Source organism: Ochotona curzoniae, unplaced genomic scaffold (genome assembly GCF_017591425.1).
Source record: "Ochotona curzoniae isolate NIBS_2020 unplaced genomic scaffold, NIBS_Ocur_1.0 contig_523, whole genome shotgun sequence".
NCBI classification, from domain to species: Eukaryota; Metazoa; Chordata; class Mammalia; order Lagomorpha; family Ochotonidae; genus Ochotona; species Ochotona curzoniae.
Window position 1 is genome coordinate 3530013 of NW_024466459.1, and position 26669 is coordinate 3556681.

The following is a 26669-nucleotide window of genomic DNA, read 5'->3' on the forward strand; positions in this document are numbered from 1 at the left end:
ATCAGCTCAGCTGAAGTACTTATAACCTATATCTTGTGTCTGCTTTACTCAAAAATACTGCTATGCCTTAGACTTAACATTATTCAGTTAATTCACTTTCAAGATCTCTTAGTCTGTCAGATCTTCCTTTTGATCGCTCTTGGCTCACCTTTTATTTCTCCCCTTTCTTTTGCATAAATGGTCTTTTTCTTCATTACGGTCCTGACTCACCACTCTCTGATCCTTTGCCATCTTGAACTTCCACCATTCTTACATTGCTAAATCTCAGTCCAATTTAATCTGTGTTGTCCACTCCATCTGCAAATCATAAAATAATGTCCAAGGAAGTCAAATAATTTGCCCTCATTCATGCCACCCAGGCTAGCCTAACTTAAAAGCTAGTGGCTTGAAGCATCTCCTACTGCTCGTCCTCTGGCAGAGGGTTGGAATGGTCAATCAAAGCAACTTGGGTTGACAAAAAAGATGACTGGAGTAACTGAGGGTCTGAGTCATGTGAAATGCAACTGGGTAACCACAAAACCAATTGCATACCTCTTATTTATAGACTGAGCGAGGGATAGGGCATGTTTGGCATAGGCATCATGCTGTCAAACATTTTGAATTATTATTTTTAGCTGAATTGATAGGCTTATTCTGTCGCAGCATGGATGATCCTGGAAAACTCATATTAATATTAATTATCATATTAATATGTTCAGACTAAATCTCACCAATGTTTTCTCAGCACCCATTTCAAACTTCTCCTAAAGCAATATAACATGTGGGAAGTATGGGAAATCAGTGGTTTAAGTTGAATTGCGTATAAATTTATTGTAGTGAGCTATTAAAAATGTTTTTTAAACTTTCTAATTTAATATCCATTGTATTTTCTTTCTTGTACAAATGAGCCGAAAAGGATAAATTTTCATAAAATAATGAACAAATTGCTAATGGAGTTTATAAGCATGCCAAATGAGGACATATAACTCCTAGATTCAAAGTTCATTTGAAAAAAAAAACTTACTGCTTGACCAATAATTCACTTAACATCATTTGCTCATTGAATACTGGGTTTTGATCTCTGAAGTCAAAATTTGAGAAAGATCCTCTGTCTGCTTCCTTAAAGTACTATTATCACAGAATGTGCCACTTACATGTAAATTCTGAATGTATTTAAAATTGTATATTAATCATACTAAAATTTGTTAATTGTACTAGTCATTTTCTTTTGACATTTGTCAAATCATACCACATTAGATTTTTATATAAAGTATAACAGTGTCAAAGACTTATAAAATATAACAGAAGGTAGTGATTCTTAAAAAAGTTAATTGGCCCCATTTACATTTGGTCTTTGATGATAAATTCTTTTTTGCACATCAGAGAATAGCTGCTTCTTCCCTAGAGCAAAGTAAAGATTTTTTTCCCTCCCTCATTCTCTTAAAGTTTGTATTTCTGCCCAAGTAATAAATGAGTTTCAGTTTCTGTGGCTTTTGCTTCAGAGAGCTTCTGTGAGGGTGAGCTTTGAAATATGATTAGATCTTAATTCTGTAACTATTTCCATAAGCTTGTTTCACAGTTTGCTTTCTTATTCAGTGGGTTGGGGTGGGGAAGAGCACATAAATCTTATGTGATCATTTATGGGCGTTAGCCACGTCAACGTATGTTGCAATGGTGAGAAAATTAGTCCTGAATTGTACCAGGGGAAGAAAATCAGCTGCCCCATGTTATGCTTTAGGTTATCTGCCACTAAACAGATATTTTATTAATCTACAATACCATTACAATTGTTTCTTCTGTGTGAACATAGAATGTATCTAGTACTAGTTGACATATTCAAAAATAGGTTCTAGTTCAGTGACCTATGGGTACTTCTTAACATGGAATTGTTAATAGTTGCTCAGTAAATAGTGATACTACTAATGATACTACAAGCCTTTTCAAAAGCTGCCTAGTTTCTCTCTTCTAAAGGATGTGACTTTTCCATAGGATTCTTAAAAAACCAATAGGCAGCAATAAAAGCCAAACCACTTGTACCTCCTGATGATTAGCATCTGGTTGTGGATAAAGCAGCTAAGGTGATTTGCAATTAATTTCTTAAAAGTGGATTGAATCTGAAGAATTACTAAATATGAACTGATGACATTGGCATATGTATTGTGATTTAGACTGGGTTGCCATTTTCTTAAGTTATGAATTATAGCTAAGGCTTGAAAAAGAATGATATCTTTATAAAGTACCCTTGGAATTATAGTATCACCCCAAAAATTTATCCATGATTCAAAAGGAGATTCATAAGTATTAGGATATGACATCAGGTACTTTATCTGACTCCTGTTTATATCCTTCGTGACACATAGTAGGGATTCAAGAAATATCCTTTTTTGCTTCTTATCCTTACAATTATTACTTGTTTTAAGAAACGATTATAAGTTATAGATGTGATCATCAGAAATTTTGGAAATGGAAATATGCCTGCAAATCCTCAATTAATTAGTTTATCTCTGAGGATGTCATGAACAAATTAGTGTGGTCTAGTTGAGAATAAATTAAGCCTCTCTTCAGTATTCAGTTAAATAAACATTAATTGCCTGAGGGTTACAAAGCATTATGAATGTTTCAGTAAATAAACAACAAATGGAAACCTTATTAATTTTTAAATCCATTCTAAATGAAAAAAAGATAGATGTGAACATTTAAAAAAATGCTTAGTGCCATTAACAAGCTAAATTATATAAAGGAGTACTCAAAAACTTTGTAAAACATGTATATTATGAAAAGATTTTACACTTTTTGCATCAAAATAAATTTACCATAGCATTCTAGTTTTCCATGAACATTTAGAAGTATCCCCATATATAATCTTTAGTTTAACTCTCAGTTTTTAACTGCTAGTAAGATTTTATGATTTGGTACACTGTTTGGGAAGTTAACCTGTAGTTGCAATGTGAAAATAGTAGTGCATGTAATATATGTCTTTAAAAGTGGTTTCTTTTTCTAAAAACAAAAAATCTATTTATTCTGTAAATCACAGAGAGAAAGAGAAACAAAGAGATCTTCCATGTGCTTGTTCACTTCTCAGATGACTGCAAAGGCCAATGATGGGTCTGAAGACAGGAGCCACGAACTTCATCTGGGTCTCCCTTGTGGGTAGCAGATTGCTCAAACACTTGTGCTGTGTTCCAGTGTTTTTCCCAGGCCATTAGTAGTGAGCTAGATCAAGTGGAATAGCTGGAACATGAACCAGTGCCCTTGAGGGATGCTGGTCTCACAGGCAGTAATAGTATGGGCTATGCCACAATACTGCCTCCAAAAGTTTTTTCTTATACTCAACTGTCTTTAAATATTTGAATTATCTTAAAATGCATCTGCATGGCTTATTTAGTGTGAGCGTTAGACACCTGCACAGCAATTAAGCATCCCATATCAGAGCGTCCAAGTTCAAGCCCCAACCATGCTTCCCATACCAGCTCCATGCTGAAGAACATTCTGGGAAGAAACCAGCGAAGGCTCAAGAACTCAGGTCCCTGCCACTCACCTGGGAGACCTGGATTGAGTTCTAGGCCTCCGGCTTCAGCCTGGCCCAGCCACAACTGCTGTGGGCATTTATGGAGCAAACCAACAGGTGGAAGATCAGTTGATTGCCCAGCCATCTATGTATTCATCCGTCCATCTTTAACTTTGGTTCCCAGTGTCAGCTCGTGGTCTCAGGGTCAAAGCTGTCCTTGGGGATTGCTGATGATTTCCTGCATCTGCACAGTTGCATTGCTGGTTGTCATCCTCACCCTCTGCTGGCATAGTTGGTTATTATTGCACATTTGGGAAATGGCAAGTCCTGGGGAATGTCAGCACTGGGAAACTGAGCCCTGCTCTTGGAGGGCTGATGTCCCCATGTGTCCCGATGCTGACAGCCCAGTCTTCCCAAGACGTCTAGGCCTATTCCAGGAAGTACCAGGAATTTTTAAGAGCCAGGACTTATGCAAAAAAAAAAAAAAAAAAACTTCATGCCAATTTACTAAAAGGTGTTGGGTTTGGCACTATTGGCACTAAAAATAGCAAACCATATAATTTCCCTTTCAATAAATTGGCATGAAGTTTTGATCCAATCTGTTCCAGAATAAAAGCTCTGAATTGGGCAGAATCATGTAGGCTTTACTCTTTGAGTGTCTCCTTTTGGTATGGGATTATTTCTGGACAAGTTTGTCTAAGTCCTGGCTCTTACTGGTTCATATCAAAGAAGCTTCACTTCTTTGTATATTATATATAATTTAAAAATGAAAAATATGTGAATAGCATTGTATGAAATTTAAAAAATTAAGTAAAATAAGCATTTTTTAAAATACATGTGCGGCATAAGGAGCAAATTATATTTGCCAAGATGAAACAAATGGTGTGAAATTTGCCTCTCATACACACTTATGCCCCCATTGCCATGTTACCCTACATTATCTCTCATCTCCTTTTAAAGATTTTTTTCTTTTATTTGAAAAGAAGAATTATGGAGCGAGGAAGAGACAGAAGGACGGTTCACGACCCAATGGTCTCAACAACTAGTGCCGGGCTGGATCAAAGCCAGGGGCCCAGAACCCAAGAGCTGGCGTCATCCTCTGCTGCTTCCCCGGGGCACATTAGCATAGAGATGAATCATATTTCATAAATTACGTAAATACTGGCAAACCATTTTACTTCTACCTGCACTAGCTTACCTTTAATAGAGATCAGTAAATAGCTCTTTTTCTTCAAAAGCTATTTTTAAAATGTTCTCAATTCAGCCCATATACTTTCCTTTTGTTTTGCTATTTAACAGCATTTTCACCGGCAGCCACAAAGGCAAAGCAATGTAGCCAAAGCTGTCTGCTCTGTTCCTAACCTATTAGGAAAAAGAAGAAATGTTTTTGAAAGTGTATAGAACACCAGTGTAGAGCACCAGGAATCGATGCTTCAGAAAGACACCAAGTCACTTATAAAGAAGGTGAGAATCAGTGTTAGCATTTGAACAGGTCTTGGTACATTGGTAGGATTGGAGGAAAACATGACAGAGCTGTGAAACCTGCAAAGCCAAAATATGGTCTGGAAAGTTCCTTTAGCCCATATTATACCCCAATTTCATTCACTCATTCAGCAGTTATTGCTTCTGCTCTGTATTGATGTTGAGATGAATTAGTGAACAGAACGGAGTCAGATTCCCATCTTTGAAGAGCTGCTTTTTTCTTAAAAGGATAAAAATGGTGCTTGCATGTACTGGGAAAAAGTGTGCTCCATTTTGTGAAGAATGTGACGAGGCAGGTGTTTGGTGTAACAGTTAAGCCTCTGCCTGGCGTCCCTGTGTCCCCACTCACAGCGTCCAAGTTCAGTTCCAGCTTCTGATTCTAGCTTCCTGCTAGTGGGAACCCTGAAAGGCAGTAAGTGATGGTTTGAGTGCTTGAGATCTTTTCCACTCATCTAGGAGACCCAGGTTGAGTTTCTGGCTGCAGCCTGCCCCAGCCTTGGCTGCCCTGATGTTGCGAAGCAAACCACCAAATGCAAGACCACTTTGTGTCTGTCTTCTTTTGAAATAAAACAAATAAATATAAGTAAACCTTGAGTGCCAGGCCAACTAAAGTTTGGACTTGGTCAGCAAGAATGCTCAGTAGAAGAGTGGTTATTCAGGATAGAGACTGGATAATCAGGGAGGTAAGGAGACAGAAAAATACAGGGGACTTCTAAAAGTTCATGGAAAATATACATTATCTTTTAATTTCATTTCCCCATTAAATTCTGAAGCCCCCTTGCATTGTCAACATGAGATTAAGAAAGGGCTGAATTGAGTAACTCAAGGAAAATGTTATGGATCAATAAACTGAAAAAAAAATTAAAAACGAGTAATGGTTTTAAGCCCATGAGAGCAACAGAGTTGTGGTTGCATTGTAAACATTGTGCTCTAAAGACAATGCCTCCCGACTTTTTTGTCACTCTTTTGTCACTTCTTTGTTATGCCTTTGAAAATATTTTAGCTTTTCTTTCAGAAAAAAAAAATACGTAGATATCTAAAATCTTGCATAAAATTTTATGGAGGCCCATGGACTCTTAGAACCCCATCTGTGGCTTCAAAGCCCATTTATGACCTCAGATTAAAAATCTTCATGAAGTGAGAGAGACTAGTTTCCAAACACCTACTTAGCACTGCCCTTGGTGTGGGCTTGGAATGGAAGGAAAAGATGACTACAGCATAATTCATACCCTCAAAGTAGAATAAACTAACAATTCTGAATTTGGTGTTACCAGGGGAATAGCATAGAGGGAACTGGGTAGTAGACAGATGGAAAAATGAAAACAGAAAGTTGGGAAATACAACTAATAAATGTGTTAGGACTAGTATCATTATTGAGTGATGGGAAGCCCCAAATAATTGTGTCATAAACAAGATAGTTTGTTTCCCTTACACATAAATTACCAGGGTGGCCATTCAGGTCACAATCTGGCTGACCACTGTGTCCATCCTGTGGTGTGGCCCCTCAACTCTGGTCTGAGGTGGCATTGATTTCCCGGGCATTGGGGTGAGAGATGTAAATTAGACAAAGAACCACCTAAGGTGACACAATCACTGCCTCTTAAGGAAGTTTCCAGAATCTACTATACAACGGTTCCACTGACAAGCAACTTCCGTGACAGAGCTTGGTCACAGCTACACCCACCTGCCAAGGCAGTTGGACAGTCTCCTTCTGAAAATGTAATTCCTTGTGGAAGAAGAAGACGGTTCATTCTCACAAATAAATATAAATTAAAATAGGAAACTGTTGCTACTACATTTGTAAGGATTGTTATTACCACTCAAATGGTCTTTACAAGTGTGTATCCAAGAGGCATTTTACCTGCTTTACCAAATGCCCAGCGCCCCCCGCCCCCGCTACCATGCTCAGAGCTGCCATTTTCTTCTGCATGCATGCTGCTCTCAGTTGAACACATTAAATCTTCCTGCCTGCAGCGGGAAAGAGAGGTAAGCCCACAATATGGTGGCTGGCCTGATTGAACGGCAGCACCAAGCCCTTTCTACTTTACTTGCAGGTCACAGAGCCTCTCATCTCCCTCTGGTCAGGATTAGTCAGGCCCTTGCTGCTCTCAGAGTAGCTCCTACCTGCAAGGGGTTTCTAATTATTTTCCATTTCCCGGGCTTAGCACAGGAGTAGGGCAAAACATAGTAACTTTTCACAAGACAGATCTGCAGAAAACCATCTTGCCCTCACTCCAGACTACACCCCATCTCCAACCTAGGGTCTCTATTCTAGTCTAGAGGTAGTGAGGGAGTCACAGTAGCAGGTGGAGCTATGATACACTTTCACTCCATGAATCTGGTCAGCCCAGGATATTAGTCTGAGACCAAAGTTACTTCTGTGTTCTTCCCAGCTCTGATTGTGCATCCTTTGCTGTGAGATAGCAGAGGGAGAATGGCAAGCCGGAAGGGCTGGAGAGAAGAGCATCTCAGGCCTTTTCAAGCTTCTGTACTTCTGCCAGTGTTATCCCTTTCATCTGAAATTTTCTTCTCTTTTTCGGTCAGTTCATTTCTGCTCCTTCCTAGCTGAATGGGTAGTTAAGAACGTAAGTTTTCTAACTTACATGTCTCTGTTGCAGTAAGGAAAATACTGGTGCCTACTTCCCAACTCTAGAGAGGTGCATCTGTTAATGTGTGTAAAACAATCAATATGTATCAACAGAGTAAAGGGAAAAGTAAATGGCAGTTGCTGCTTTGTTCCTATTGTCTTCATCATCTTCATTATTACCCTTTAATACTCACCTGCTAATAGAAGTATTCTCTGATGTAAGATCTAGCATATCTTTTTGCTTAATAATACACTGTGCATGTCTGTTTCATGGCACTTACTATGTGGTATTTCGTTTATTCGCTTGTGTTCTTGACTGAAATCTTTTACTTCTGTAAACAAATAGCGCCTCCTAAAAGAAAAAAATGAAACTCCCACAGTGTACAGGGATGCATCAGATTTCAGAAAGGGTCCTGTGTGTGTATCCTAAGAAGGAAGAAGATGAGAAGCACTGGGGAGGGTCCCAGTGCAGGGACGCAGGTTCCCCAAGCCTGATGGACCCTTCTCATGGGGCTATCAAATGCATACCTGTGGTCATGAGCCACAGTTTGAGGAGTCAGACTCAGATATGAAAAAGATGTTGTAAGAAAAAAAAGTGTGTAACAGAGATCCTTGGATTATATATGTCTTCCTGAGTCTTGTTTGGTAATTTGTATTATTTAAGAGATTTGTCCAATTTGTCTGAAATATTAAAAATTTTTTTAAAGATTTATTTGATTTTTTCATTGGAAAGGCAGTGAAGAAGAAGGAGAGACAGGGAGAAAGATCTTTCATCCTCTGGTTCACTCCCCATGTGGCCACAATGGCCAGAGCTGAGGTGATCCAAATTCAGGAGCCAGGAGCTTCTCGCAGGTCTCCAACATAGGTGCAGGGTCCCAAGGCTTTGGGCCAGCCCCTTCTGTTTTCTCAGACCACAAGCAGAGAGCTGGAAAGGAAGTGGAATAGCCGAGATATGAACTGGTGCCTGTATGGGATCCGGGAAGATGCAAGGCAAGGATTTAGCCACTAGGCCCTTGTGCCAGGCCCCTGAAATATCAAAGATTTTTAAATACTACTCTCATAGTATTTTCTCATTAGCTCTGTTGTAGAGGAACCTGCTGGTGATGCCCCAATCATATTCCTGACAGTGACAATTTATGTCTTTTCCTTTTTCTAATAAATCTAGAACCTTCTCAGCCTCATTGTTCTTGAAGAGTCAGCCAGCATTATGTTTGAATGATTTTTTTTCTCTATTGTTATCTGGTCTTTTAAAAATATGTCATTAATATGTACTCTTCTATTTTGTTACATTCTTTCATTTGCCTACTTTGCTTATTTTACAACCTTCTTCCAGGGGAAGCATATACTACTTACTGTAGAACTTCTTTAGTAATAAAAGAATAAAATAGAAGTTAAAATATTCCTCTGTGTACTGATTTACTGCATTTTACCAATAGTTGTATATGCTTCCAGTTGCATTCATTTCAAAATATTTTCCATTTCTTTTATAACTTTTTCTTTGGATAATGTAATGTTTACATGCATGTGTTTTACTTTACAAATATTTGAGTAATAACAAAAATGTCTTTTATGGATCTCTTTTTTTAATTGCAAAAATACACAAAGAGAAAGAAAGAAAAGATGGATGCAGTTCCCCCAACCACCAACTCACTCCCCAGAGTGCTGGACCAGGCTGAAACCTGGGCACTGAGAGCTCAGTCCTGGTCTCCCGAGTGAGTGGCTTTGGACCCCAGTACTTGAGCCCTCACTGCCTCCCATGGACTACATTAGCAGGAAGCTGGAATTGGAAGCAGACAGGGGCTCACATCCAAGCACTCAGATGCAAGAAGCAGGCATGTCAAATGGCATCTTAACTGTGGTGCCAAATGCCCACTCCAAACTTCTAATCACATTTCATTATAGTTAGAGAATACATTCTATATGACACTGATCACCTCAAAGTTTTTGGAATCTGTTTTATGGCCCAGAATATATGGTCCTGATTTAATGGTCAACTTAGTTGGTGCCTTTTTTTTTTTTTAAGATTGTCTATATCCCCACTGGCGTTCTGTCTGTATGGTTTATCAGTTCCTGAGGAAGGGGTTTTAGTTCTCTTCAGTTAGAATTCATGAATTTGTCTTTTTTCTTGGGGTTTGTCTTTGTCTTGTGTATTTGGGAGATCTTGGAATCAGATACATGCATATTTGGGTCTGTTATATCATTTTAATGAATTAATATATTATTGTTAGGAAGGGCTGCTATTTATTTCTGCCAGGGTTCTAGGTTCTGAATTGGTTTTTTTGTTTGTTTGTTTTGGTTTTTTTAGTGCCAGTATGTTTCTGTGCTATATCTTTTTCATGTTTGTAATTTAACGCTTAAAATCTTTTTAGCTTGAAAATGTGATGTAATATACATCTTACTTTTAAATCCAATCTAACTGCATTTGTGAATTTGTTGGAGTTTTCATATCATATACATGTTGCACTTTTATTTCTACTATTCCCTCATTAGACATACGTCTTTGTTATTGGATGGTTGTTAGTTGTGGATCAAGTTTTAGAACATGTTTTTGAATTACAGTCTGCTAACACCTAATGTTATGCAAGTTCCTGTAAAATGAGAAATCCATAATAAGAATGTTGTTGGAGGTCCAGCCTTGTGGCATAGCAATAAAGCTCCCACCTACAATACTGGAACCCCATTCAGGTCCCAGCTACTCTATGTCTGATCCAACTCCCTGCTCGTGGCCTGGAAAAGGCAGCAGAAGATGGCCCAAGTGCCTCAGCCCCTGCACCCACGTAAGAGACCCACATGACACTCCTGGCTCCCATCTTCGGCTTGTCCCAGTGCTGACCATTGAAGCCATCCAGAAAGTGAACTGGAAGATGAAAGATCTCTATCTCTCCCTTTGTAACTCTATCAAATGAATAAATGAATCTTTTAAAAAAAACTTCTTGAATTTCAGATTCTTCTCATATTTCTATACATATTATAATCTCCATGAAATAGCATTTATTACTGTTGCTTTTAACATTCATATTTTGGAAGCTTTTTAAATGCAAATGAAATGTAATTTCTATTTGCTCACACATTCTGTCAATGCCATTTATTGCTGCCAGCTCACCCAAGTTCCCATTTGGTTCTACTGTCCATCTGCCCGAACAACTTCTCTCTCACTATCTTGGAAGAATATTTTCCTGAGTATGTAGGTTTATATTCACAGAATTTTTTCAGTTTTTTAAAGATTTATTAGCTGTTTCTGACTTCCACAATTTTAGATGGGAAATGCTCAGTCATTTTTGTCTTTTCCACTTACCTGTTTTCTCTGGCTGCTTCTAAGATTCTATCTTTATTTCTGTTCTTTACAGTTTTATTATACTGAGCCTTAGATGTGGTTTTCTCTGTGTTTATCTTGTTTTTGCTCAGAAATCTTTGGGAATTATGGTTTTAGATTTTTTTTTCAGTTTGGAAAATTTTCAGCCATTATATTATCAATTTTTTCCCCAAACCTCCTCTCTTGGATGTAATTATACATGTGTTAGATCATGTGACGTTGTTTCCAGGATTATCGAACTTGTTCATCATATTTAGCCTTGGTCTCTGGGGGTGATTAGATATCTAAATGCTATTTTTTTGGTCAATTCCTAATTTCTAATTCAGCACCTAAGATGCTTAAATATTGCCATCCGTACTAAATTAAAAAGGTGGACAAGCTAGAGAAAAATCAATGAATCTTCCTATAGGTGTCGAGAAGACAATCTTACAGGAAAGCTGGGGCCTCACGCTAGAACTGTAATGTGGCCAACTGGAAACCCATGAGCAGTAATGTCTGTAAGAGCCAGCTGCCAGCAGAGGAAGGCCTGAGCTGCACCTGGTGGATCGCTGGTGGTTCAGTGTGGACAGTCTCAGTGTGAGTCTCAGTGTGGACAGTCTCAGAGGTCAAATGAAGGAGCCTGGGTAGACCCTCACAGCCAGTGTTGGAGGAGCCCGTCTTGTCTGACCAGGGAGGGCACAAGTAGCTGTTCTGAAATTCCCCTGAGTGTATTGTCACCCTTAAGAAGACCTGGCCTCGGGCCCAGCGCGATGGCACGGTGGTTAAGGTCTTCGCCTTGCACGCCCAGGATCCCATATGGGTGCTAGTTCTAATCCCAGCAGCTCCACTTCCCTTCCAGCTCCCTGCCTGTAGCCCAGGAAAGCAGTCGAGGACAGCCCAAAGCTTTGGGATCCTGCACCGCGCGGGAGACCCGGAAGAGGCTCCTGGCTTTGGACCAGCACAGCATCGGCCGTTGCGCTCACTTGGGGAGTGAATCATCGGGTGGAAGATCTTCCTCTCTGTCTCTCCTCTCTGTATATCTGCCTTTCCAATAAAAATAAAATAAATCTTTAAAAAAAAAAGAAAGAAAGAAAAAGAAGACCTGGCCTCTAGAGAAACTGCTCAGAAGGTCAGAAGGTCTGGGGATGGCAAATAACCAACTACATCCTAATCTGGGGAAAATGAAATCTGCAACCACAGTTGCTTCTGACCATCCTGTTAAAACTAAGAAAGAAAAAGAGTAAAAAGCACTAGGCAAAGTCCCATTCCAGCGCCACAGGCTCACTGGGCCTGATGGACCCTTTTCATAGGGCTATCGAATGCATGCCCTCCCTCCGCACCTTACCAACACACCACTAAAGGCCATTTCACTGCAGAGTTTTATCCTTCGCAAGCCATCGTGTCTGGCTGTCAAAAAGAAAATCATAAGGCATACTGAAAATCGTAAGCCACAGTTCGAGAAGACAACAGACTCGAATACGAGAGAGATGTCGGAGTGCTCACAGCAGGAATTTAAAACAGCCGTGTTTAATATGCCACAAAGACTAAGGGAGGTTGTTGCCAGTAGACCTGACCTGCAAGGAATTTTAAAAGCAATCCATTAGAGAGAATAATGATCACACGATACTCTACAATCTGCTTCAAAAGACACAGGAAGAAGGAATACTATAGAACTCAATCACAAAACCAGGCCAAAAAAAAAAAAGTACTCAGCTATAAATCCAACAATCCAACAAGACATGTGCTGCTTCCACATGAGAAAAACTATAAGACTGTATGAAAGCAATGAAAAAACTGAATAAATCAAAGAAAAATTAAATGATAATTTACCTCATTTGTCCCCACCCCTTTTTTCTAAATTATACTCGGGTGCTTTCCATTGCTTGGTGTCCTATAGCAGATTTTCCTACATATTGTCCAGTTTTCTAGATGTACTTTTTTTTAAAGATTTGTTTAAAAAGCAGAGAGAAAGAGATTTCCTGTTCTCTGATTCACTCCCCAAATGCCTGCCGCAGCCAAGGGCATGACCAAGCTGAAGCCAGGAGTCCCTAGAAATCACTCAAGAACTTGAGCCATCACTGCTTCTACCAAGCCTGCACGTTAGCAGGTAGCTAGAGGGAAGACAGAGGCACCAGGACTTTGAACCAGACTCTGAAACATGGGATGCAGGTCTCCCTAGCAACGTCTCAGCTACCTAAACCACGCCTAGAGGCACCCAAATCAGCCTTCTAGATGCTCACACTGACAGATAAACATTGGCACCAGTTACTCCATCATGGCCAAAGTGGAAGTCATGACTTTTATTGGAGCATGGCAAATTTGTACTTTTGAGGTAATATATGGAAAATTTTCAAGTTTGGATGTCCTGAAATGTTTGTGTGAATTTTTTAAAAAGATTTTTTATTGCAAAGTCAGATATACAGAGAAGAGGAGAGACAGAGAGGAAGATCTTCCATCTACTGATTCACTCCCCAACTGGACCCAATGGCCGGAGCTGAGCCAGTCCGAAGCCAGGAGCCAGGATCCTCCTCCAGGTGCCCCATGCTGGTGCAGGGTCCCAAGGCTTTGGGCCATCCTCAACCACCCTCCTGGGCCACAAGCAAGGAACTGGATGGGAAGTGGGGCTACCAGGATTAGAACTGGCACCAATATGGGATCCTGGTGCTTGCAAGGCAAGGACTTTAGCCATTAAGCTACCACGCCAGGCCCTGTCCTGAGATGTTTTAAAAAGTATTATATATATATGTGTATGTGTATGTGTATGTGTGTGTGTGTGTGTGTGTGTGTGTGTGTGTGTGTAATGAATTCTGTAACTACTCTTGTTGCTAGCATGGTACATATTTATATCAAGTTAGCCATATTCACAGTGTTCAAGAATTTCAAATTGATGTCTTCAAAGGTTTTGAACATAAAATGATGCACCGCAATCTGAGCTTTACGGCATGTTTTAAGATACTGAGAAGCACCCTTGCTTTCTTTCATCCAAAAAATAAATATGTTATTCAGAAACGTACACTATCATGTTTTAGAGAGATTTGCCTTTTTATATTCTGAGTTTACCTTAAGGGTAATTCTTTTGGAGACATCTCCTAATGTCTGATCTTTCATGGTTGGTAGAAGGAGATGGGAAAACAGGAGGTGAAATGCTTCTCTGAGCAAGACATAAGGTTAAGCACCTGCAAGAAAAAGGTAGTAGGTAAAGATGGTGGCCAGCCTTCTACACTGTGGCGAAGTTCTTGCTTTCCAAGTTTTCACAGGAATTATGTAAAGTGTTCCAAAAATAGCGTTGTTCTAAGAGAAGAATGTTCTGAGGAAGTCTCCCTAGAAAAGCAGAGAACCGAGTTCCTGTTGGAAGGGAGAAGGGCAGAGCCAGTCATTAATGGGAGCAGAAATAAAGGAAAAACCAAATATAACAGTCAGACCAGCACAGCCACTACCAGCAAAAAGACAGCTGCCTGTTCAGAACCGGGGCTTTCTCCTCTGCTCTTGTTGCACATCTGTTCGGGTCTGGTGGCAGGTTGTTGGATGAAAATTGTGGTTTTGTACAGAGATGATAACTGTAGAAATAAGGCTTGGTTTCAAGCAACTAAGGCTAACTTAATTTTTATATGTGGAAATAAAGTGCACAGCCCACATTACCTGAGAAAGTATTCAAAAAATGTGTTTGTTGGCATGGTAAATTAGCTATGAATTTCAACCACACTACATGGTAAACTTTATTTGGTAAAGCATCAAATCTTTTTACTGTAATATAACTTTAAAGATGCTATCTTAAAACTAATATATATATATGAAACAAAAAGAGGGAGGGTTGAGACGAGGGAGAGAAAAAGGATATCATTATATTTTTAGAATTGGGTGTGCAAGCTATTGAATCTGTTGAAAAGTAAGTATTTTTTTAAAAGCACATAAAATTGCTTTCTGAAAACAAAATGTTTTAGGGACAATTGGCATGGTACATTAACTAGGAATTTCAACCATACTAGACAAGAGCTTTTTGGATTCATTTAAGGCGGATTCAGAAGTTGAGACAACAGCCTCAACAGTTAATAAATTAACTTCAGCTACTCCCCTGTCTCTCCAGAGTCTTGATTCTTTCCCCATGAAACTGTTAGCAAATTCTAGAGGTGCTTACTTACATTTGTCTCCCTTTGGGTTTGGCCTGGGCTATTCAAGAGAGCTGGAATCCTGGGACTCGGGTTGTTTTCCCATATTCTCCTCTTTCTACCTTACCTAGATTAACGTCTTGGACCTGCGCCTATTCCTCTCATCTTCCAGCTTCTCTCCCATCACCTTCATTCTCAGCTGATTAGTCTTTCTTCTGCTTCCTGTAGACAGTGGAAGCAGAACTCCCCTACACCCCAGTCATTTACAAAGGCCCTTCCTAGTGAAGGCCATCTCTTCCCCTGATGCCCAGGTTGCCCTAGCTAAATGCCAGACAGCAAGTGGCTAACACAATGGAAATGGATTCCCTCACTGTTCTGCAAGCCAGAAGTCCAAGATCAAGTTGGCCTCTGGATTGCTTGCCTGCAAGGTCTCTTGTTGCCTTTTCACTGTGTCCCGACACAGCCTTTGCTCTGGGAATGGAGAAGCAGAAAGACCAAGTATCGGTTTCTCTTCCTATAATGATAAGGATCCTGTCGGAGTATGCACCCACCCTTGGGACCCCATTTAACCTTATGGACCTCTTTAGCAGCCCTGTCTCCAAAAAGAGACACACTGGGAGTTAGGAGCTTTCTCACAGGAATTGTGGGTGGGAGGACCATTGAGTCTGGAACGCAGGTCCTCAGCCTTAGTCTAGTGTCTGCAGCAAATCTCAAAAACTGTCCATCATTTGCTCCTTTCTGCTTTCCCATCAACTTAAAAGCATTCTCTGCCCTCAGGAGAGGCTCCTCCCTGCAGCTTCCATTCCTCCTCTTTGGGACAAAGTTCAGAGCCAGCTGTCCGAGTTCTTCCTTTCCTCTCCTCCTCCCTTGGCCCCCTCTAATCCAGCCTTCATCTCTGCGACTCCAGCAGAATGTGTGTCATCCATATAACCAATGACCTCCAAGTTGCCAAACGGAGGAGGTCATTCTTTAGTTTTTGCATGACCTCTCAGGGACACTCGACACAGGTGGCAGGACTTTAAAGCATGTTCTTCACTTTGCTTCAGGATCCCGTATTAATCTTGATTTCTCATCTCTCTGGTCCTTGTTCCTATGTGCCTTCCCACTGTCCTAACATTTGCAGACCTGACCCTAAGTACTGTTAGACCCCCTTTTAAAAAATATTCATTCCTTTTCTTGAGATCTCCCCCAGTAGCACGTTTTTATCATGTACATACTGCTGACTTCTGAATTCATTAAACTCAACACTTGGGTGCCCAAGCACTAACCATCTAATAGGTGTCTCCATGTTCAGTCTTTGTACAACCTGTCACCTCTTTTTCCTGCCCAAATCTGTTCCACTCATGCTTTTGTCATGTCAAATATAACATTATACTTGTAGTTGCATCGGATAAAAATCTTGAAGTCGGGGCTGGTGTTGTGGTGCAGCATGTAAAGCTGCTGGCTGCAACTCCGACATGCCGTTTGACTGCCAGTTCAGGCTGCTCTACTTCTGATCCAGCTCCCAGCTAGTATGTCTGGGAAAACAGTGGAAATGGATCCAAATTCATGTGTACCTCCCACTTGGGAGACCCTGAGAGAAGCTTCTGGTTCCTGGCTCTTTGCCTTGGTCTGGGCCTAGCCCCAATTTTGATCATCCTGGAAATGAACCAGTGAATGCAACATCTGTATGTGTGTGTAGATGGCTGGGTGGGTGGGTGTGCTGGGTGGGTGGGTGTGCCTCCCTCTCTGTATGTAACTCTGCCTTTCAAAAATTAAATGCATTGTTAAAAGATTTATTTATTTTTCTTGAAAAGGCAGATTTACAGAGAGAAGGAGATACAGAGAGAAAGATCTCCTGTCCGCTGATTCACTCCCCAAGGGCCTCAATGGCTGGAACTGAGCCTATCTGAAGCTCGTAGCCAGGAGCTTCTTCTGGGTCACCCACATGGCTTCAGGGTCGCAGGGCTTTGGGCCATCTTTTGCTGCTTTCCCAGGCCATAATCAGGGAGTTGTATGGAAAGTGTAGCACCCAGGATATGAACTGGTGCCCATATGGGATCCCAGCAGATTCAAGGTGAGGATTTAACCGCTGAGCCATCATGCCTTGCCATCAAATATATTTTTTTTGAAATCTTGAAAACATCCTAAAATCATTGCTTCATATTGTTTAGCACATCCAGTTGATTCTACTTTAAATTGTTCTCCAAATCTGACCCCTTCATGCCACCTTTTCTTCCCCATTTTGGATTCTTTGCTTAAGTCTTGCTCTAAATAATAGCTACAATTAGCTTAAGAATACTTAAGTAAAATAAAGGATATCTCCTTTACTGAAAGCCCTTGAGTCACTCTCCATTTTGCTTACAAAGCAAGTTCTGAGACAGGTGAAGACCTAGCTGTTAAGCTGCCACTATGGGGCACCTGTAACCCCATCCTGGAATGCCAGGGCTCAAGTCCTGGCTTCCCTCCTGATACCAGCCTCCTACTAGTGCACAGCCTGGGAGGAGGCTGCAGGTAATGGCTCTGTTAGCTGGGTTTCTCCCACTCATATGGGAGACCCGAAGATTAAGTCGTCTGTTCCTGGCCTCAGCCCGGCCTAACCCTGCTCTTGAGGGCAAAGGGGAGTAAACTAGCCAGTTGGAGATTCTCTGTCTCTTTACCTCTAAAGTGAACAAGTAAATACACAATCTTTAGAAGTCAGGTTCCTTGCCATTACACACAGTATCAGGCAGGACTGGCACCTGTTCTTCTTGGACCTCACCTTTTCCAAGGGAAACTGGGCCAACCACGCTGGCCTCCTCACTATGTCTTGACCAGGCTGTGTGTACCTCTGTCTCAGGACCTGCACTCCAACCCTTCCTCCTGCCTGGCATGCTCTTCCCCTGGAGTGTATGCCCCCTCTTCTCTTGCAGATTTTTGTTCGTGTTCCACACACAATAACACACACCACCCATCCTGCCAGTTCTTTAAGAACTCCTGCAGATTTTTTAAATTATAAAGAACCCCTTACCTTTCATCACTCATCTCCCTTTCCTGCTTTATCCTTTTCAGTGGCACCCGTGCCACCTAACATACTATTTTTTAAAGTTATTTTGTTTTCTCTGCAGGATAGATGTTTCATAAGGGTCAAGGGAGATTCCTGTATGTTTTGTTCACTGTTGTTGTCCTGGCCACCTAGAATGGGTGTATGAATGGACATCCGGTTGTAAGGGAGCTGGTGTGTTTGTGAGCTTTGACAGCTAGCTAGCCACACACTCATGCAAAGTAACTGTCAATAAAACAGGCTTTCTTGCACTAACCCGCATCCCTAACACAACCTTTTAGGGAAAAGTAGCTTAATCTTTACAACACTGAAATTAATGTGTAATTTTATAGGCTTTTATAATTTTATGTTTTAAAGCTCTCAGAATAGCACCTAATATGGATAGGAGCTAGTACATATGATTTAAAACACATACCTCGTATGTATTAAAGAAGCAGTAAATACTTTTTCAACCATTCTGTTATCACCGCTGATAGAATGGTAACCAAGACCGACAAACCTCAGGAGGCTCCAAGTGGTCTTAATGTGTAATGAGGAGCAGCTTTATTAAGGATGGGACTGGAACAGAGTCTGACAACTCAATAGAGTCAGGCAGTGGTCACATGCCCTCTCTGTCCTGACCAAGGGGTTAGGGATACAACTATCCTTTATACTTATTGGCATTATACCAAGAAGTTTATGGAATAAACTAAGGAGTTGCTTTTGAACTGAAGTCCATAAAACATATGGTTAAGGAGAGGTAACTTCAGAGGTGTCTGCAGAGGTTATGGAAACTAAAAATGATGTGTATCATCTCCATTCACTAGGCGAACTTTGATGTGCTAAGCACTGGGTCAGTGTCAGGCGCCTTCTAGAGCCTCACAAACAGAGAGAGACCGAGGAAGTTAACCAGCAATTACCACGTCAGCCTTGCTACTAGGAACGAGGTGTAGCCAGTGGGTGTTGAAAGCCCAGAGTTGCTTCCTCATCCCATGTGTGATTTCAAAGGAAAGATGTCATTTGCTGCCAGTTAGACACAGTGAGTAGAACTCACTTGTTTATCCCCACTCCTTGAGGAAATCCCATCACAGTGAGTATAATAAAATTGAAAGAGTCATAAAAGCATTGCTTTTTAACCTTGGCTGAACATTAAGATTAGCTACAGAGATTTTTTTTTTTTTAGTCCCAGAGCCTTGGCTGAATTCAATCTACCTGTAGGATGGGACCCAGGGCTTAATGTGTGTATTCTACAGGTTTCTCATAGGGAACAAGAGGAGAAATAGTCATATACAGAGGAAATCAGCAGCGCTATAGAGCTTGAGATGGGGCTGTTCCTGAAGTAGACTTCATTGTACTGAGAATATGAAAAACAAATGGCAAAAATAGTTGCTCTTGGTGAATCTAGAAAAAGCTTCAGCAATCAGAGGCACTGCTGTGGGGGTAGCCTGGAGAAGAGGATTGGTTGGAAATCTGTTTAAGGAGCAGTCAGATGCTGAGATTTGATCCCGTGAGAGACTCTGACCCCATCCATGGCTTTTCAGGAGCCACACGCAAGGATAGTTGAGGGGAAAAGTGAAGACAGGCTTACGTGAGGTTGGCCATCCTGACAACTAGGAGCTCTTTGGAAAACAGCAGCCCAGCCGCACCTGGGAGGATGCAGTGCTAGGCAAAGTGGTCCAGGAGCCAAGTCCAATCAGATACTGACATGAGAGGGTCAGCTCGTTCGGGGTGCTATTCTGCTGTCCGCAAACCTGTAAACACCAAATTCTAGTCAGCTGTAGAGAGGCTCACTTGAAATAAGAAAGACTTCCAGAGATCATCAGACTTTTAGGAGAGCATTTGATAGAAAAGACAAACATCAGAACAGTCTGGCAAAAAGGAACCATGAAGAGAACTCAAGGAAACACTCTAGGAAGCAGCAAAACGTGGTGTGTGTGTGTGTGTGTGTGTGTGTGTGTGTGTGTGTGTGTGTGTGTAAAGTGATATTATAGACAGATAGGTAAATGGGGAGTATATATGAGGCATCACACCACATGCCTGAGCCCATGTCGGGCTCTCCTACCGTGGGACAGGCCTGGCCTCACCACCACCTACCTGCATGAAGCTTCACTTCACTGTACCTCCATTTCCTCATCTGTAAAAATGATGATGATACTGTTTAGTGAAGAAGAAAGAATTCCTGGAAATAACAAATCTAATGGCAGAATTCTTTAAAACTCCAGTGGATTTATTAAAGTAGAAGAAAAAGAAAAACACCAATGAAAAATAAGAAGAGAAACACACATGATAAACTTGAAAGTCACAACAATCAGAGTTGAGAGAGACAGAGAAGGCAGGGACAGGGCACAGGAAACGGAGAGGGGAGAGAGAGAAGAGGGCGAGAGGGAGCAGAGGACATGATGAGAGTCATGGCCAGGATTTCCCAGAAACGAAAGACGGAAGCTCAGATTGCAAGGACCTCCTTGGTGCCCACACGATTGGCAGGGAGAAGGCCGAGACTGGGGCATGTCCCAGTGAGATTTCTGAATGCTGAGGGGTAAAGTGAAGCTCCCGAACACTACAGAGCAGAAAGCAGGTCACAAACAAAGGGCTGCCATTTGAGTGGCAGAGGAGACGATCAAGTTCTAACTTATTCTGGAAAGGCCACCCTTGTTCCTTGACATAGAAGTTCTTTGATTTAGACACATTTGTCACTTCAAGAACAGTAGCGCTTGTGGTAGAAACTGCAGGCCCAGCTCTGCAGAGTGAATGTCAAAACTCTCATGTCCTCTTTTGTCCAGAGGCTCCTGTCTCTTTTATTTTTAAGCTAAGGTGAAAGAGTGTTCAATTTACCTTCTTTCTTCCCTCCGCCTCCAGTTCCCTCCCCTCCTTTCCTTGCCCTTGCCTCTGTTCTCGCTTTCCCTAACTTTACCTTCTGAGCCTGCACGCTTTTGCTGTATCTATTTCTGTCTCTCCTTCTCCTTTTCTCTTGCTCTCCACAGAAGTCGTATTTGTCTAATAATTGGCAGGAGATTCTCTCTCTCTCTCTCTTTCCCCCCCTCTCTCTTTTTAGGCTTTTTAAGTGATGAATAGTTGGCTTTAGATCAAAGACAGGCCCTGTGGTTTTCTGGCTGCCCCAGAAGGGCGGCACAGCTGGCAGGTGTCCCAGCTGCCTGGTGATAGGCATGTGGAAGAGATACCAAGCTCATAGGTCACTATGTGTGTTCATGTGCGTGTGTTTTTCAGGCCAACAGCAGGCTGAAGCAGATTGAGAAGGAATATACTCAGAAGCTTGCCAAATCCTCACAGGTAAGCAATGTTAAAAGAAACCAATTTCAAATCAAAACAAAAGCTAAAAACGAAACTCCCTACAAAAGCCTATGTACTTTAGACTTAACTTCCATGCTTCCCAGTCTTTCACGGCATCACATTCTGTTTTTGATGAGCGCATAAATGAAACACGATTTCCATATGCCAGTCATATGAAACATTTTTAATTAAGCATATTGAGCCCTTTCAACCAACACACACATACACACAGACAGGCACATGCTCAGATGTTGTAAAACCAGTCTGTTCACTTGAGCAAGCCCAGACCGAGGCGTATCTCACAAGGACAGGAGACACACACCCACATTTGTGAGGTGAGTGGTTTGATACCATCTGAACCTTCTTACAACATTCCATTTCACGTCAAAACCTAAAGGCCGCTTAGCAACAAAATTCAAAATGACAACTAAGTCTAGATTCAATCAGCAGCTCTTGGGGAAGGAGAGCTGTGAGTTCCTACGTCCTTATCGGACCCCGTGTTGTTTTGATGATAGTTCTACTACAAGAAAGGACAACAATTGACCATGTGTCTGTACTTGAACTACGATGATCATAGGGCTTTTCCTAAGTTGTTTTACTTTTGTCCAGTGGCACCATTTAGGAATCTCAAGCATTCCTTGGTTATTCTAAAACAAATAAATACTAGTTGTCTTCATTTTGCAGGTGGAAAAATCAAGCCTTTTGGTTTTGAGGGCATCATGACTATGAATTTTAAAGTTGACTCATCTTAGTATTCTTACATGTAGACAGTGCTTTGTGATAGCTGAAATGTATGCACATTGTATCAATTATTCTTAGTAACAACAATACAAAATAAATTTTAACTTTTGTAGGGCACTAACCCTATTGAATCATTCAGTCTTCATTCACAATCACTGCTTTTAGGAACTATTTTTGACCTCATTTTGTCAGTTAAGGAAATGGAGACTCAGGTCAGATTACACAATTTGGTAATTGGCCAAGCCAAGATCTACCCTGGATCTAACTTCAAAGTAGACATTTTGAACCTTGGTACTGCAGGGTTGGCCCAATCCCTTACATATATTATTGTTGTTATTTGAAGGGAAGAGGGCGACAGAGCTCTTCAGTTCCTGGATCTCCCCAACAACGAGGATTGTCGCAGGCTGAAGGAGAAGAGTAGACTTTAATCTGGGTCCCTCATGTAGGTGGTAGAGGCTCACCCACCTGGGCCATCGTCTGCTGCCTCCAGGGTGGACGTTAGCAGAGGCTGGAGTTGGTAGGGGAGCCAGGAATGAAACCAAACACTCCAGTATCCAATCCAGGCATCCCAAATGGCACCTCAGCTGTTGTGGCATAGGCCTGCCCTTCCCTGAAGTTTTTGATGTGGCCAAACTTGGGTAATAGTTATTGTGAAAAAATCTTCAATTTACAGTTATTTCTAAAATTGTGCATGTTATATAATTCTCATCCTATGAGGAAAATATGAAAGTTTGTCTAAATGACAAGTCACAGGGTTTGTAAATAGTGATTATGTCTTAAGTGTCAAAGGAACATGGAGAAATATTCTTCTTAATCCACTGAAAAAGATTCTTATAATCAAAATAAATCATTACTGCAGGAATGTCTAAACTTAGATCATGAAAAAAATCTCTAGCTGGCACAATCTTACATCCTGCTTATTTTGCTGTTTGATAACTGGAAAGTATGGGGTGGAGGTGAGGACAGTGGAGAAACCGAGAGAGATTTAAGATTGATAATAAACATACTTAAATAATGAGAGTGTAAACATGAGTATTTATCTAAAGGAATGTCTGAAGAAGCCCTATTAGGTGACATTAGAGTAAATTAAAGGTAAGTTATAGTGTGGAGGAAAGCCCAAACTTTGGAGCGTTGCATTTCAAAACTGACTCTGCCACTCGTGTGACCTTGAGCGAGTTACCTGCCCTCTTTGGAATCCAGTTTCCTCATTTGTCAGACGAGGGAGTGGCACTTACAGGATATAGTTTTAAGCTGTCGAGTAAAGCGATGCCAAAAATGTGTTTATTTTCGGGTGCCTCGTTAGTTTGTCATAAGCCCTGACAGTAGCAATCCTAAAATGACAATGGAGAAAACACAGAAGGGGGAAGGAATGAAAAAGGTCTGGAAAGGGGTTTCCTGGAAGTGCAGGAATTGATCAACTCTCCTTGCAGAATTTGGAGAGTTCTAGGGTTACTATTTTCTCAAGTAAAATCAGAAAGGAAAAAGAGAAGGAAGAAAAACCAACCAGTAGCAGGGATTCTATTCTGTAAGCACTGGGGACAGTGTGACAGCAGAGCAGAAAGCAGTGTTAGAAAAGGTATAGTAACATAACAAAAGATACCCCATCCTTCTCATAAAAGGGAGAATATACCCTTACATTGATAATGTTTTGTTTGCCTTTCTCTACATAAAAATATTTATACCTGTAAGTATGTGCACATTTAAATCTGTGACCTGGCATTTGAGGGACGTTGGTCTGCAATGCCAGTCAGTTCAGATTATTTTTAAATAAACATCAAAAACCAAAACCATAGACTGACATTTTCTGTTTTCAAGTGATGGTTCCCTGTTTTCCTTAACTCCTATTTCATCAAGCTGTTAAGAATGTTGGAAGCAGAGTTGTTTAATTTTATTAGGTTTTTAAAAACATTTCTATCAAATTTGGCCCTGGTACAGTAGCTCAGTTGGCTGACCCTTCACCTCTAAGTGCCAGAATCCTGTGTGGTGCTGGTTTATATCCTGGCTACTCTACTTCCCATCCAGCTCCCTGATTTTGGCCCAGAAAGGCAGAAAAGGATAACACAAAGCTTTGGGAACCCACACCCATGTGGAAGACCCAGAAGAAGCTCCTGGCTCCTGGCTTTGGATCAGCTTAGCTCTGGCCATTGTGGCCACTTTGGGGAGTGAACCATCACAGGGAAGATCTTTCTCTGTCACTCTCACTCCTTCTCTCTCTGTAAATCTTGTTTCCCAATAAAAATAAATCTTTTTTTTAAAGATTTTTTTCATTTTTATTGCGAAGTCAGACATACAGAGAGGAGGAGAGACAGAGAGGAAGATCTTCCATCCGATGATTCACTCCCTAAGTGATTGCAATGGCCGGACCTGAGCTGAGCTGATCTGAAACTAGGAGCCAGAAGCTTCTTTTGGGTCTCCCACATGGGTACAGGCTCCCAAGGCTTTGGGCCGTCATCAACTGCTTTCTCAGGTCACAAGCAGGGAGCTGGAGAAGTGGGGCCACTGTGATTATAACTGGCACCCATATAGGATCCCGGTGCGTTCAAGGCGAGGACTTTAGCCACTAGGCCACCGCACCAGGCCATATAAAAATAAATATTAAAAAACAACAACAACAAAAACTTCTCTGAGACAGAAGCACTGTTGCTTTAAATTTGCTTTCCTTAAAAAAAAAATATATATATATATATATGTGTGTATATCAAATTAAAAGGAAAAGTAATAAATGAATAAATACATTAGTACTCAGGCAAGATTCAGGTTAAATTTGGAAAACATTTTAAATATTTTTCTTCTTTAAGGGAATCGCTTAATATACGCTCCTTTCAAGCATTTAGGATCTAGTAACCCTTGAACACTAATCCTCACCTGAGGCCTGGCCCCTTTCTAAAATCCTCAGTATTCACCATGATGGCATATGTGCATCATGCCCCAAATAGCATTGCCATCCAAATAACATGCTTGTGCTTTTTGTCTCAAACCTATATATTCCTCTTTCCTTTTCAACTTGGATACTGTTTTTCCATTCATTCCTGTGGCCTACTGACCATTTCTCAAAACAGGATATTGCCAATTTGCGAGTCTATCCATGGGGTATGGAGGCCAAAGCTGGAACTCCAGCAGAGCCTACTCACTGCCGAGGTGCTGACTTCCCTGCTGCCCCATGTAAAGTACCCGCTGCCCAGGGCAGACAAGTAACTGGATGTTTGCCACGTGTTCCATACGCTCTCAACTTCATGTTCCCCTGCAGGGCGCCACCCAGCAGGTAGAGCGTGTCCAGGATCTGTTCTTGAACTTGCTTCATGCTTCATGCGGAGCTTCAGAGTTCACCCAACCATCCTAATGTGGTTCATGAAAATCTCAAACTGCAGGTTGGAAATTTAGTGCCACAGTTACATCCACTTGGGATGTGCACGTCTCATCTAGAAGTACCTGATTTCAAACCCAGGCTCCACCTTAAATTCCAGCTTCCTCCTAACGTATACCCCGGGAGGCAGCAGTAATGGCTCTGCTACTTGGGTTCCTGGAAACCTGAAATGAGTTATAGGCCCCTGGCGTCAGCCCTGGCTATGGTGGGCATTTGGTAGAATGAATCAATGAATGGAAAAGAGAGAGAGAGAGAGAGAGAGTGTGTGTGTGTGTGTGTGTGGTATGAGCAAATGGAAATAGGTGAATACAAATTGTACAGACTTGAACTACACTACCATTGAAAAACAACAGAATGATCTGAAGGTGACCTGTTCACTGTTGTTTAGAATCCTACTCACTTTAAGATTTTAAGTAAGACCACTACCGTTTATGCAAAGTGTTAATGGCTTAACAGTTACTATTAACTGCTATAGCTTTTGTGGTTAGCATCAATCACAAAGAGCCCTCCTTTTCTTTCTTAAAATACTAATTTTTAATATCAGTATAAAATGTTCTGATCCACTTCCTTCTCTTAAATTAATTCAAGGTAAGTTGATGGTTTTTAGCTATGATTCATTCAAAAGTGGAAAAACTTGATTATGATTACATGTAATATCTTTCCTTTTTCTCCGAAACTGATGCATTGTTACTGTGTTAAAAGGCTAGATTAACACAATATGATTTGCCATGTGATGGCTTTTTCTTATTAATAATGATTATTGTTCCAATACTCAAAAGATTTATTGAGTGCCAATCATGTGCACCAGTTTCTTACATTTTAGCTCTACAACCAGTAGACTTTTAAAAGACTCATTCTTGGCTTCTTGCCCTACAGCATGTTAATCTGATTACATTATTGTGATTATTTTTCAATTTTAGATATTATATCTTTTTTGAAAATACCCTGACTTTTAGCAGCCTTTCTATATCTGACTTCTCCATGAATCTAACAGCCCATTTGTCCATCCAGGCAAGGCATTCCCTCTGAGGAGCTTTGACATTCTCTCCTATGTATCACCTTCATGGGTTTAAACAACAGTTTTCCAAAGATAATCTCATTATTTCCCCCAAAGGGATCTCATTATTCGTACCAAGAATGTAAGGTTTTATTTGCCATGTGAAAGCAAGCGAGCCCTCCTCAAAACATTCTGGACTTCACTCAGCCCTTCCAAAACCTACACTTACTTCTCTTTGATGTATTCCTGTCTGAAATCTCCAGGAAATGAGAGATGTCCTTGTTTCACATCCTTGTGGTCACTTGAAATAACCCAAAATATTTT

General features: G+C 41.0%; 1 protein-coding gene across 2 annotated transcripts in view; it reads left to right on the plus strand.

Annotated features, from left to right (window-relative positions):
* The window catches only part of CEP112 (centrosomal protein 112), a 362513-nt gene that overhangs the window by 248129 nt on the left and 87715 nt on the right, over window positions 1-26669 (plus strand). For both annotated transcript variants that reach the window (XM_040989545.1, XM_040989546.1), the window contains one exon: window positions 21181-21243. In XM_040989545.1, the coding sequence (XP_040845479.1) occupies window positions 21181-21243 (63 nt within the window). The remainder of the gene's footprint in view (window positions 1-21180; window positions 21244-26669) is intronic.